The sequence below is a fragment of the Nelumbo nucifera genome, chromosome 3 (assembly GCF_055504915.1).
Source record: "Nelumbo nucifera cultivar China Antique chromosome 3, China Antique-T2T, whole genome shotgun sequence".
NCBI lineage: Eukaryota > Viridiplantae > Streptophyta > Magnoliopsida > Proteales > Nelumbonaceae > Nelumbo > Nelumbo nucifera.
Genome location: NC_142651.1, coordinates 55,833,448 through 55,848,342, shown reverse-complemented (window position 1 = coordinate 55,848,342; position 14,895 = coordinate 55,833,448). Strand labels below are relative to the sequence as shown.

General features: G+C 37.7%; 1 protein-coding gene across 3 annotated transcripts in view; it reads left to right on the top strand.

The window, feature by feature from the left end:
• AAS (Pyridoxal phosphate (PLP)-dependent transferases superfamily protein) overlaps window positions 1–14,895 on the top strand; it is a 59,593-nt gene that overhangs the window by 22,530 nt on the left and 22,168 nt on the right. For all 3 annotated transcript variants that reach the window (XM_010264176.3, XM_010264175.3, XM_088901137.1), the window contains exons 7-10: window positions 4,816–4,875; window positions 8,458–8,622; window positions 11,519–11,575; window positions 11,930–11,994. In XM_010264176.3, the coding sequence (XP_010262478.1) occupies window positions 4,816–4,875; window positions 8,458–8,622; window positions 11,519–11,575; window positions 11,930–11,994 (347 nt within the window). The remainder of the gene's footprint in view (window positions 1–4,815; window positions 4,876–8,457; window positions 8,623–11,518; window positions 11,576–11,929; window positions 11,995–14,895) is intronic.

Below are 14,895 nucleotides of genomic sequence, written 5' to 3'. Positions count from 1 at the left end.
GCCCAATATCTCTACAATATGCATAATAAAAAATATAATATATATTATATAATATTATGTAATAATAATATTAGTAGCGAAAAATGTATTATGTAATATTCTATATCATATATATATGTGTATAAAATAAACAGGAGGGGGTGAGTCTCGATAATGGGGAATGTGAGGGTTGGGGCCCACATGGTAGAGAGTTATGCAAAAAGGCATGTGGGTAGTATTCTAAGGGGAAGCTTAAGGGTCGCGAAGGTTAATAAGGGCAGTATTGGAAAGAAAGGGAACCAAGTTCTAGGGACTTGTGTCTTATGTTGAAGAGGAAAAAGAAATAAAAATGATGGGATTGAGGAGGGGTTGGGTTTGGGTTGTGGCCATGTACAAGAATGGCAAGAAGGTTTTGGTTGTCAAACAGCACGAGAGAGAGCATATTAGGGTTGAATATTGGGTGTGTTCTCTGTCAAACATGCCCAAGAAAGAACTGTATTTATATTAGATTGATACAAGAAGATGAATGGACAAATCTGCCCTTTCTAAGAACATAGAAAGAAAAAGAGCAAATACATTACATATGATATATGATATAACTATACTCCCAAGGTTATGATATGTGATCTCTATGCCCCCCTTAAACTAATGCTGAGAGGTAAGCATCAGTTTGTCAACTAAGAATTGATGACAAGCCCGTGCCATAGCCCTAGTGAAAAGGTCAATCAACCGAAGACTGGAGGAGAAATGAGGAAGAGATATGTGCCTAGCAAGAAATTGGTCTCTAATGAAGTGACAATCAACCTCTATGTGTTTGGTGTGCTCATAGAAGACTGGATTAGAGGCAATCTTGATGGCACTAAGATAAGCAATCGATTTCAACCGTGTTTGAGATTTGTTTTGCAAAATATATTTATGATAATATATATATATATATATATATATATTATGTTTTAAGAAAAGATGTTTGCAAAAGGTTTTAATTCCTGGGACTCATCCGAGTAGAGAGTGCGACACTGCACCTTGCAACTAGGGGAGAGGTCCTTCCCTGTCGGGCAGTGTTTGATCATTAAGGGCTGAGAGGTTAAGTGTAAGAGACCATTTAGGGATATTTACCTGATGGGCTATATCTTACTTAAGTTCATTATCCTTGGGCCTTCATAGGATAATGAATGATCATTTAATGTAATTGTTGGGCCCATTAAGAGCCCATACTGATGGACTCAGGAGTTCACTGTACTTGACAGTAAATTCGTCCAAGCATCATAGAGGCTGGTCCGAACCCATATGGGCTTATGTAAGGTCATTGTTGGGGTCCCACACCATACAAAATGAACCAAATGGGCCAGCAACTACCTAGGGACGTGAGCCACTTGCTTAATGGGCCTAAAGCCCATGATTAATTTCAAGTGGTCACATGACAGCATGTGACTTGGGCAAATCTAGGTTTGGATAAGGGAATGGAGCACCTATTAGGATAAGAGGAATAGTCTTATCCACATAAAGAGTCCAAATCCAAATAAAGATTTGGATTAGGAAGCTCCTAATTCGATTAGGAGAGGTGCTCCTTAAGGCTTATAAAAAGGGGAGATCGAACTGCTCCAGTTATCAGTCTGCTTTCAGTTCTTTCTCTCCGCTCTTGCCGCTCCAGAAACCCTAGTTCGACTTCTAGTTCTTGGACTGATCTTGATTAGTTCTGACTTCTGATTTTTGCAAGAAAACATCAAAACCAATTTGTGCTCACCTCCCTTGTTCAATCCAAGGTGTTGGATTACAGTTTTGCTGAAAACTGTGTTGCTGAACCAGCTTTAATTCAAGCTGCGCCATCTTCAGTGGAAGCTGGTTTTCGGACTCACTTTGGGTGTGAACTACCACTTTAGGAGCTACACTTGTGGAATCCATATAAGGTATACTTCTCCCTTTCTTTTGGTTAAAACTAGGAATGCGATTCCCGGAAGGTTGCAAGAAATTTTTGAAAATTCGCCCAACGATCTAGCATGGTTCGGCCATCCATATGATGGATCTAGCCTTCCTTTCATTAGTTGCTATAGATTGCATCTTGAAGTATCCTTGCAGTATTTGGTATCACATCCGATACGTATCTGATACAATACTGGTATGCTAGGCATGTATAGATGTTTGAGTATCATAGGTAATATATACACATCCCCAAAATATCTAAAATAAACCAAGGGAATCCTTTTCCATCAATTGACCCCCTTGTATTTCATATATGAAAGATAGAATTCCAGTGCGCTAGCTAGTAGCAGTGAGTATAGCTATTTCCTCATAATTCTTCCTCTCTAGGCCATAGGCAACCGAGTTGGTCAATCATTGTATAATCTGATGGAGTATTTCAACCTGGATCTCAAAGACCATGCCTTTAGAAATGAAGAACTATAATGAAAATGTTTTAAAACTTTAGAAAACTAATGGATAAACTAAATTTTAAATGAAAGAGACTGTAAACACAGTTGAGGATATTTCCCTCCCAATGTTATTTTAGCTTTGTACTTTTTTAAATTTTTTATTAATAGAATTCTTGTTATCAAGAAAGAGAAAAAGAAAAAAGAAAATGGGCAGTGTCCCTTCAAGTGTAGCTGGTTTTTGGTCTTTTTGGTGTTTATTTGCTGTATCATTGGCTGTGATCCTTAGACTGTACAAAACTTTGTTGTAAGTGAAGGGATGAGAGATCCATCGTATGGACGCCCAAAGATTGCGGAATAAGGGGGCGAATTTCTAAAATTTTTTCTCTCCCTTCAACTGGGAATCACATTCCCTATTTAGAAAATCATATTTTCAAGGATCATTCTTGAACCATAAACTGAACCAGATCTGAACCAAAAGGAGTAGGAGAGGATTATACCTGATACGGAGAAATAGTATCCCCCAACGAAGGTGTTCACGCCCAAGGAAGGATCCAAAGACTGCTCCCACTGAAGATGGCGCAGTGCAGGATGGAGCAGAATCAGTAGCGTTCTTCTCCAAGAACTCTGTCCTTCGCAAGAATCAGCAGGATGGCACGTGAGCACAGCTTCCTATCAATTCTTTCTGAAAGAACTGATGTCAAGATCGAATCTTGACTTCTCCCACAACTGGAGATCAAATTGGCAAACAGGGGCGGCAAGAACATGGAGGCGGCAAGAAAGAATTCTGCAGGGATGCTTAATTCTTTCTTCTCTGTGATTTCAGCACTGAAGAGGATCTGATTGTGTGTCTTTTAAAGGCTGCCGCCCCCTCCTTCTTTTCTTAACCTAAAAGATAAGCTCCTAATCCAATTAGGAGCTGCTTATCCAAATCATATTTGGATCAGCCCTCTCTTTAGGTGATAAGGATAAACACTTATCTTATCTGCAGATTAGATTAGCTTTCTCCTAATCTCATTTGGAGGTTTCTAGATCTGAATCACATTCAGATCTGGACTCTCTGAGTGGATAGGGTCAAGACCCTATCCTATCTGCTAATCCATCTCAGAATTTGCCCCATTATTAACTAATTAAATAAGTCTAGTTTGAAATGGGCTTTAGGCCCATTAAGCTTATGTGCTCACTTAACCTTCCTAACTGCTGCCCAGTTGAGTTTCCTTGTATGGCGTGGGACCCAAGCATTGATCTACACATCAACCACATGGGTTTGGCCCAGCCTTTGTTACAAGGCCTGGCCGAATACACTGTTATGGACAGTGCACCCCCTGAAACCCATCAAATGGGCTCTATGGGCCCAACACTTACCCTAAGTGGTCCCTGGGCCAAGCCACCTTGTAACACCCAGGGACTGTGGGCAGATGCAAGATTAGCCCATCAGGTATTATCCTCAATGGTCTTACACTTAACCTCTCAGCCCATAATGATCATACACTGCCCGACAAGAGAGGACCTCTCCCTCGGCTGCAAGGAACAGTGTTGCACTCTCTACTTATATGGATCCCGGGAATTAAAACCTTATTGCAAACATTTTAGAAACCATAATATATATACTTTTATATCTCATATAAAATATATTTTGCAAAACAAATCTCAACGAATGAAATCGGCTGCCGGCAGTCTTGGTTTCCATCAGTGAGAGTGCACCCCCGATCATTACCTTTGTCCGACAAAGGGGCTGATCCTGTCACTATGATCACCCACTCAGATGAATTCTCAGACTGTCCCAACATACCCAGGTTTTTTACCCCCGCTAAGGATCTCACTGATTGGTATATCAAAGACAGCCCAATCCGACACCTAGTGCAGTATCATAATCGAGTCTAGGGGTCGAGTGTAACTTTCCAGTTTTGCCCATCAATCTCCAAGGTCCAGGGCAATACTGGAAATCTGGTCCAGTTCATAGATTCAATTAATCCTACACTGTATGTGCCTAGGGTCTCACCCTGGCAGCTGAGACAGGCCACCCCAACCGACTTGGTGGCACCACAGTGTCAGCCTTATCAGGATAGGTCTCCCCAGACCGACCCACTGGCTGTGAACATTCTAAACTAACACGAGTCTCATTAAGTGTCCAGTTTAAGGGTATTACACAGAAACATACCAAGGGAACATGAATCAAATATGCACTTTTATTCATTTACAATAAACTCATAAAGTACATCATTCTGATTGAAGCTAAGGGCATACAAAACTGTCTAACAGTAAGATGTTTTTTTTTTCTGGCTGGTGGCCATTTTGCCCTTTTCATCTGTAGTTAGCTTTATGTCTTGAATAGATTTTCTTGTTGATGATGAAAGGAAATGAAAATGTAGGTGGTTGTACTATTTAGTGATAAAACTAATTTACATTCTATCATTTAGGGAATTGGAAACTATGATTGATGGATGAAATTTTGCATGGTCATTTTCAGGTTGGTACTACCTCTTCGACAGCAGTGGACCCATTGCTTGCATTGGGAAAGATTGCTAAAGTGAGTTGCATAACAGATATATAAGAAAATATCCAGGTGGTACAAAATATGAGTGTTGACACTACTAGTTGGGTTGTTTAAAGAAAGGCCTTCACTGGGGTCTTCTTTTGATTGGTAACCAGAATCTTTATTGATATATGAAAAAGGATATTTTGCAATGCAATGTGTGTCAAGCACCCCTTTTAAAGTACTATGAAGAACATTTTATAGTGCAATGTTATTGATCCTTACAACTACAAGTATAGACACACAACTTAGAGGATTTACTGTTATTACAACTTGACTTGATATTGTTGAGGACTTACTATTATTTGTTTATTTTATTTAATTAGCATGTTGGGCCTAAGGCCCATTAGTTGAGTGCCTTTTTTAAGTTTCTGATCTAAATTGACAGTAGCCGCCCTATTAAGGGCATATTGGACATTGTATACCTTTTCTTTTGGCTTCTCTTCTCATTCTCTTGTATTTATCTTCTTCTCTCACAAACCACTTTCTTCTTTCTCCTTTCTTTCTTGTTGTTTATTTTTCTGTATTCTACTTGGTATTGGAGCATCTTTTAGACCTTCTATTGGAGTTTTTTGTGCAGCCCTACATCAGGTAACTACATGGAGAGGCAAAAGGGCTGATCGATTGATCAAGGAAGGGCCAGTTCTTGGATTTTTTTGATGCGATTTTGTCATCAGGAGGGTGATCTGTGATTTGACATCAAAATCAGTAAGAACTGGATTTGGAGAAGTCCTAGTCAGAGTGGATGCTTTGTTTTTGACCAGGAGTTGGGTGCTCAGGGTTTTCTTGGTTTCTTGAGGCTTCATATAGGGGGAAATTCTGTTTTTGGTCTGTTTTAGAGCTTTTGGTGAGATCAACAACCTCATCTCCTGTTTCTATCTATTCTTGGGAAAGAAGAATTCTCTCTGGGTAAGTGTTATTTGTTCCCGGAAGTAGTTTTTGACTATCTAAGTAGGATCAATCTGATCCAAGGGGCATTTCCTTACTTTTTATTGTTATTTTGAGTTGTTTCAGACAATATGGAGGACAGTGATGTTGAATAGGTATTAACCAGTGACCTAGGTTTGGGTGTGGGAGGTCCAGTTATCCTTTGGGAACTAGAATTATTAGTACAATTAAATTAGATGGTACAAACTATCTAGAATGGGCACACTCAGCCAAGATGGCCAATGACGCACATGGGAAACTAGGATATGTTATTGGAGAGGAGAAGAAACCTGATACAAACTTCTCTTGGTGGGTGCAAATTACATGATGATGACTTGGTTGTGTAATTCTATGTTACCTCATATTAGTAAAAATTTCTTATAGGTTGATACTGCTAAGGAGATTTGGGATGGAGTAATTAAGACTTATTCCTAGAATCAAAATGTGGCCAAAGTTTACTAGTTAAGAAATTAGATAATTAATACAAGGCAAGGAGATAAAACTCTGGTAGTGTATTTCTCTACTCTGAAAACCCTTTAGTAGGAGATAGATCACTTGGAGACTATTATTTGGGAAAGTAGTAAGGATGTAGCTACATATCAGGAGTTGGTAGATAAGAATAGAGTTGCATTTTTGGTTGGGCTTAATCCTGAATTTGACATTGCAAGATAGCATATTCATTCCAAGTACAACTCTTTTTCAGGAATATGGGTCTGGAGAGGAAAGCAGAAGGAATATTATGATGAGATAGAAGACATTTTGGGATTGAAAAATTAGCTATGGTGAGTGCCATCAAACCCAAACCCAATGGAGACAAGGGTGGAAGTGAGATTAAACGAGAAGATAAGAAGGACTTGGCATGTGATGATAGTAAAAAACCTAAGCATACTAGAGACACATTCTAGAAACGCCATCCTCACCTTATACCAACTAGGGTTAGGAACAAAAAGGGAAATGCTAATATGGTAGTGCCTGGGGATTCATTAGGATCATTTACTCTAGTTTCTTTGGAGTCCATTGCAGCAGCTGCAGTCAAGACTGAAATGGAGAAGTATGAACAATTTATAATTTAGAAAGATACTGCTAGTTCCAATTCTTCACTAGTGGACAACAAGGTGTAGGAAGTTTAAGGGCCGCTCATACCAATTCCTTTGCTCATACTAGTAGTTCATATGCCATTGCAAATTATGCATCCATCTCAGGTAAGGAGGGACCTCCCTGGGTTATAAACTTAGGAGCATCTTAGCATATGACCAACGTATCTTCCATGTTTTCTTCATATCAATTGTGTTTTGGTAGAGATAATGTTTCTACAGTAGATGCTTCCCATGTCTCCATTGCTGGGAAGGGGTCGATTAGCGTGATTAATACCATTACTTTGCCCTCTGTTTTACATGTGCCCAGATTACACACTAATCTTTTATTTGCTAGTAGTTTGACAAAAAAATTGGACTGTTTAGTGACTTTCTTTCTTGGTCGTTGTGTTTTGTAGGATTTGGGGTCAAGGAGGATGATTGGGAGTGGTCATGAGGTGAATGGAGTCTACCTTCTTGATGCGCTCCCAAGTTACCAGTCATCATGTCAGCAGTAGGAGTAGTTGGTCAGAGTCAATGAGTCAGATTATGCCTTTGCATAATCAGTTAGGGAATTTATTCTTTGGTTCCTTACATTTTTTGTTTCCAAAGTTGTTTGAGTCTGTTATGTTGTCCAGTTTGGAGTCTGAAAGTTGTCAACTTGGAAATCATTGTAGACATTCTTTCAAATCAATAATAAAAGAAGTTCCTCAACTTTTGATATTATTCATTTAGATGTTTGGGGGCAATATCATATTTCTTCCATAGGTGGCTATCATTACTTTCTTTTATTTGTGGATGACTGCTCATGATACTCTTGGATATATTTGATGAGGTCTTGTAATGAGACATCCTCTTTGGTATGGCAATTCCATTAGATGGTTCTTACACAGTTTGGGGTGAGAACTAAGGCTTTAAGTTTAGATAATGCTAGGGAATATTTTGAGAAGGATGCCATAAGTGATTAACAACTAGATAAACTGCAGTAAGATGCAGAGGATGTGGTGTAGAAACAAAATGGCTTATGACTTGAACAGCATGCAACATATCCTGTCATGGCATGGTGTCATAAATAAGACTATCCCAAATTAGAAAAGCTCTATGCTTGATTTTTTTTTTGTTGGGTGAGAGAGGGGGTTTTATAACTATTCATTTCAAACATCATTATATCCCTCATCTATATTTCCCTGTATGAATATTATATAATTTTAAGTTTCCTTTTTCTCCCCAAAAGATGCAACTTTGCTGGATGCACTGAGAAAATACCCTGAAAAGCAAAGGACCTTACAAACCAGAGCTAAATCCCACCATTTTCTTCTGAGGGAATGGATATCTCTTCATGCTAGAAGAATAAATATTGGATTGGCACAAGTTCTGGAGATGGAAACTCTTAGTAACACTTAGTTGCCTGGTTTGTAATTCTTTATACGAAATAATTTTTATATTATTTATGCAGAACATTTTTGTCTTCAGCAAACAGTATTCAGATCATACTTCATTTGACCTATGACATCTGCCATATTCATTTTGAGATGTAGCTAATCTAACCGTATTCATTTTATTTTATGTCCAATAGGATAACAAAATGTGGTTTCACATTGATGCGGCATATGCTGGAAGTGCTTGTATATGTCCAGAATATCGCCACTATCTTAATGGTGTTGAAGAAGCAGATTCATTCAATATGAATGCACATAAGTGGCTCCTTACAAACTTTGACTGTTCGGTGCTTTGGGTTAAGGTATGTCATCGCTGATTATGTATCTGATAAATGTCTATAATTTTATTCTTAACTTTGAAATAAAAGTTTAAGTTTCACAACGATTTTCTGACATTGTGTTGTGTCTGATTATGCCTTCTCTAAAAATTGTATTTATTTATTTTGGTGATTTTAATATCACCATATGTAAAAAATTGTTTTACCTCTTACCTTGAATATTCTTGTTTTTTATAGCTTAAAGCTTCTGTAGTTTTCAAGTTTCTAATTATCTATTATGACCTGGGTGACCAAGTTCAAGTCTTGGAAACAGCCTCTGTATGTGCAGGGGTGAGGCTGCGTACATCTGTCCCTCCCCAGACCCCAAATTGGCGGGATCTTTGTGCACTGGGTTGCCCTTCTATTTGGTTGATGACTGTCATAGATTATACTCTTACCAAACTAATATGTTTCTTTAAGGCATAGGAATGGAAGCTTAACAAAAGTGGAAAAGGGAAAAAAATATACTGCGTGGAAGTCAAATGAATCCACTTCATATTCATTGATTTTTCTAGCAGATCCAGATATTCCATCAACAAACACAAGTTTGTGGAATATGCATCAAATCTAGACAGTGATTGATGCTTGACGACTGGTAGCAGATGGTGACAGTGAGGTTGCCTTAAAGTGAGTTGCGTGTGGCTCCTCTGCTGACTTGGATGGGCCAGCAAGCTCCATGGCTGCGCTCTCAGTGCTGGAATAAAGGTGAGTCAAGTGAGATGAAACAGAAGTTAGGGTCTATGTTTCATGAAAATGGTCACAACTTTATGGATGAAGTGGGGATTCAGGGTTGGCTGATCAGAAGCAGCTGCAGAGTTGTACAAGACAGAAAGGCAGCTTACATAGTGTCAGAATGTGTAAAGGATGAGGTGATAAGATAATACCTTGCCAGTGTTTGATGGGGACCCCCATTCTTGTTAAATGAGATAAAATCTAAGCGGCCAAAAAAATGGTAAAGCATTGGTACCACTGCAAGTTTAGAGGCTCATCAATGGTATGATACTAGTCTGCCTTCTGTCTGAACAAGAAGTGAGTCACAAGAATGGTATCAAGAACTGGTGGTAGATGGGTTCAAGCTTTGGACTGGAGCTGGTATCCCAAAGCTAATTGCATCATGGAGGATGGATGGCGAGTCAACACTTGTTGGGTTAAAGTGTTTGGCCTCCTTTTACATCTTTGGGACTTGATAGTGGATAAAACAATAGGGGAATACTATTGGCCTTCATAAGGGTGGATGGGAGGAAGGTTTTGAGTGGCTAAGTGTAGGGATTATGTAGAAAAGGTTCAGTTCCAATGAGGAATTGATAGGATGAACAAATGAGGAAATATTGGTCATATGGTCAAATGCCCCAAAGCCTATAAGGGATCCTTATTATCTGATTTGGAAGCATGGTTTGCAGTAGCTCAAGTACCAGTATGGGCGAAGGATGTAGCAGGTCCTCTACCAGATGGTCCAACATATTGGGATACTGCAGTTTAACTCCAAACACTATTCTCCAATTGGCTGAGGGATTGGCTATCCCTCTACCTTTGTTCTGGCTGGTGCCAGTGCCTCTAGGGATTATAAACCAGGGGCCAAAGGAAGAGAATCATTACGAAGAGAACAAATGCTCTTTGTAAATGGATTTATAACTTGCTTTAATACCAACTCGATTTATAAAACCAAGTAATACTTCAAAAACAGCAATAAGAGAAGAGAAGAGAAGAGGAACAAGAAATAAAAGAATAACAGAGAAGCAAGAAAAAGTGTATCTGACACCCCTTATCTATTTATATCAAAGATCAACTAGTCTACACTGACCATCATACACCTGGATGTCCATATTCAGAAAAATAATAAAAGAAAGATATACAGTTGCATAAATAAATAAAATCAGCTGTTATAAAGGCAGTAAATAAACAAGAATAAATGGTAAATAGGCTGAAGGCTAAACTCTCAACTGTAAGAAATGATTTAAGGGATCATAATTTAACAATGGATAAGGCACTGAATAGAATGAAATAGTGAAACGGGATTCATGTAGTGAACCCCATATAGTAAGGGAAAGGCTTAGATGACAATGATGATGAATTTAACAATGGATATGGCACTGAACAGAACAGAGTGGTGGAACAAGATTCAAGTATCTGCGACCTCTATGTTTGGGACTAAGGGCAACGACTGGCACTACATATATGACAAAGTTATTGCATAACCATTAATGCCTTGGGTAATTGGTTATGCAGAAATTTCTTTAAAACATAATAAATCCCATCAGACACATAAAAGTAAATGTGACTGTAATTTAGGGTTTTTTAACACCAGTCCTTGCATGGCATGGGTCCCTTAATAGAAATAAATTTGATTCCAAGGTGATGTTTTTAGCAGCTGTAATGATTGTAGAATTTTATATTTTATTCATTTGTATATGTTCAGAAAGCAATATGAATCACATTCCTCCATTCTGTTCTGTTCAGTACTATATCAAATGTTAAATTACAAATCTATTGATCCATAGCATTCTGGCTGACTTCTTAATTTCTTCTCTCTTTAATTTTTTACAAGGTCTAGAAGAATATGATGCATTATGTTCTTAGCAATATCCTCTTCAATAAATAATTAACTTGAAATTGCATCTCCAATTTTCTAATCCTACAAATAGTTGTACCATATTGCTGAGTTTCATGTCTTAGTTTAGCCACCAAATAGTTGAGGGTAATCTGCATGTCAACCAATGTGTAACATGTGAATTTCTTTTACTTCCTTTGTGTTTTCCTTTAGATGAAGTGTAAATCTAGTGGTAGTTTCTTAAAGTAATGGTAATTGCACAAGTTACTTTCTTCTCATGGTTCTAATTTGAAAGTGTGTTAACTTAATTTATTATATTACTTCCATCAACAGGATCGAAGTGCTTTGATTCAATCCCTTTCTACAAATCCAGAGTATCTAAAAAACAAGGTAATTTGTTCCTATCTTAGCTTGGAACTTTGATTTGTGTGGACTCTTCTGGAAACCATCTATCACAATTTTAGAACTTCGGTTGAACTCAAAATTTGGATTTACACCAAAACCCTACAACTAAGAATTTGTACCAAGTTACAATGTATGATCAAACTTCTGAAGTCTATGTGGTTCATGAAATCCAAGTTCGAAAAACCGAACTTATGTTGAAAAAGCTATTAATATTTTCAGTTACGTGGTTCACAAAATCCAACTATTCATTTGAATTGGATATTTTCAGGAGCTAAGTAATTAATAAGATTGTTAACCTGGTTGGTTTTGTGTTTATGTCAATGCGATTGACTTATCCAGGCCTCAGAAGGAAATATGGTTGTTGATTACAAAGATTGGCAAATTCCTCTAGGACGTCGGTTCAGGTTTGGTCTCTCCACCAATATGTTGTTGAGATTTTAATGACTTTGTGATACCATTTTTCCTAGTGTTCTAATGAAAACATAAGGTCATTACTTTTCAAGTTTTCAGTGTGTCGATGAACTATGCTATATGTTAAATCTCAGGGATTTCCTTTGGGTTCGGTGTTCCATTCTGTTGCTAGTTACAAAATTCAAAAATCAGATGAACTAAGTTATTTTGTCCATTTGTTGACAACCTGAACAACATAATGTCTGAACGAGTCATGATGGGATGAATGAGACTCCCCACAAGTTAACGATAGTGTAACATCATTAAGAAGAGACCATCATCTTTGCTAAATTTCAAGTTTATCTCCAAGGAAGTTTCAACTAATTTAGAGTTTATGAGGTGAGCAAGTTTAACCAAATTTGTAGCATACTTCTACCAATTAACAAAGTATCCATGAGAGTTATTATTCATCATAACACTAGGGACATCTCCCTTCGTTGATGCAGTAGGATGAAGAGTCATCTGATCCTCGAACTGAGGTCTGATAGTCTTTGTCCTAATCTTTCTTCCCTCTAGAATAGTTCCCCTTGGATGGTTGGGTGGGGCATTCAGTTATAAAATGCTCATGCTTCTTACAGTAAGTGCACATGTTCTTCTTCCTACAACAAGACACCACATGTCCAAATTGCTTGCACTCACAACACTGAACTTTGGATAAATCCTTCTTTGATTTGGACTTATCAGCTGCCATAAACAGTCCCCACCCCTTCATTCTTTGCATAAAGTAGACTGAGACACTGAGTAACCATTATAGTTTCCTTACGAAGAAGTTCCCCAAGTATAATATCAAGAGATAGTAAGCATCTGTACACAGAATATTTGACCTTATTACCTCATTCCGGTTGAAGATGCATTAGAAATGCATCACCTTTCTTCTGTCAAAGCGTTCTTTCAGAGCCTTAATACAATAGGCTGATGAAGTCTCTCCAGTGTGAACCAACTTGTACTCTATCCAAAGATTCATAAAGCCAGCATAATACTCCTGAATTTTTCTCTCACCCTAGCTATATGAGAAAATCTCTATCTCAATTTGATACTGCCGAGAGATTGGATTGCTAATAACCTTCTTATGTAATTATACATCTCCTTAGATGTCCTAAGACCTCTCATAGGAATATCTACGTCTGTAGTGACTGAGCTAAGAATCCAGGAAGCTATTTGAGCATTATTAATCTTCCAAGTCTGCAATGCCTTTGCATCAGCTTCATCTGGCTTGGCAGTTGTTCCATCAACCCCATAGACCCTTTCCTTCACCATAAAACTGAAAATGGAATTGCCGTTAGGGCAAAGTTAGTTCCGTCGAACCTTATAGGAAGGATATCACTCCTTTGAAAAGCTATCAGAAATAACGGAGCAAAGAAAACAAGCAACGAAAGTGCTATAAGTTGCTAAAGTCTTCTCAACAGTCCAGAAAAAGAAAGAATACAGGTATTCCAAACTGTAGAAGGGATCAGAACCCTAGCAAGACAAATCCAATCTTCACCACAAAATATAGGTTGAAGGAACAGCCTAGGGTGACACCAGATCGAAAGTTTCAGCCCAAACGGAACAGCCACTTCAGAGAAATAAGGAAAACACCCACCTGAATGGCATTTTTACCCAGAAAATTTGTTCTTGTTCTGATCTAAACAGCTCCAAAAAGATGCCAAAGACCAGTGGCAGTGCAGATAGGCAATCTAAAATCCCTATTTTATGCTTTAGTACAGAGGAAAAATAACCAAGATGAGTGGAAGAATGATTGGACTTACTCTGATACCATGTGAGTGCAGTTCAAACAAGAGGAAGAACACAATAAAAGAGTAGAAAAAACGTATACAAGATACTAAAGAAAGATAAAATTACAACTTTAACCTTCACTGTCTCTACATTTGCATCATTTCATGGCTTCTTAGGTCAATGATGCAAATTCTAGCTCAGTAATCAAACCTAAAAGATATAAGAGAAAGAAATGGGGCACCACTCAAAATATTCCATTCTTTCAATCTTTTCTGTTCTTTCTTAAACCCCTATCCTGCTTCTCTTCTATGGCAGATAATGGATACTTTTTTCAGCCCTAATTTATGTACATATAATTATGAATGTAAATGGAATATGACCGTCAAGCTTGTCATATATATGGCTATTTTTGTAGAGAATATATGGCTGATGAGGGCTATTATTTTCTTTTTAGTTTCTTTGTGTTTTGGGAGCATGATTGCATTCTATATCTTGTACACTAGATCATTACATGTATTTGTTTGTACATATTTTTTTTTTCATGAGAGGACAGAATGGTCCTTTCATCTTATTAATATAAACACTCTTTTCTGTGTAAGCCGGTAAGGTCATTAATTCCAGGCATACCTGTTCAGATATGGACTTTCTTGGGCTGACTCTGACTATTTTTGTCACATTCTGGTTTTTAAGAACTAAACTGACTACATTAACAATTATACAAGTTTCATGAAGAGGATTTCATTTCCTCTTAAGTAATTTCAGTCAAAGCAGAAACTTTTATTCCATTTCAAAGTTTCTCATAAAATTTCTTAATTTAGACTTATCAAATTGAAACTGCAAACCTGAGGAAGCATAATTATTTGCACTCAAATTATGGACCAGTTAATTGGTCATCAACCCAAAACCAAAACTGAAGATAGCCTCAAGTTGATTTTCATTTCCTCTTGGTTCATTTCTGAATGCTTTTATTTTGTATTATTGAAAGCTTATTTAATCCCTTGAACCTAAGATGATTTATTTGGAGACAGTTTGAGACTCATTCTCAAATATCAATGCAATAAGTAATATATGAGAACTTTGACAGGAATCCCTATTTTTAGTTAGTTGAGTTATTGCAATCACACTTCTAGTTGTTTATT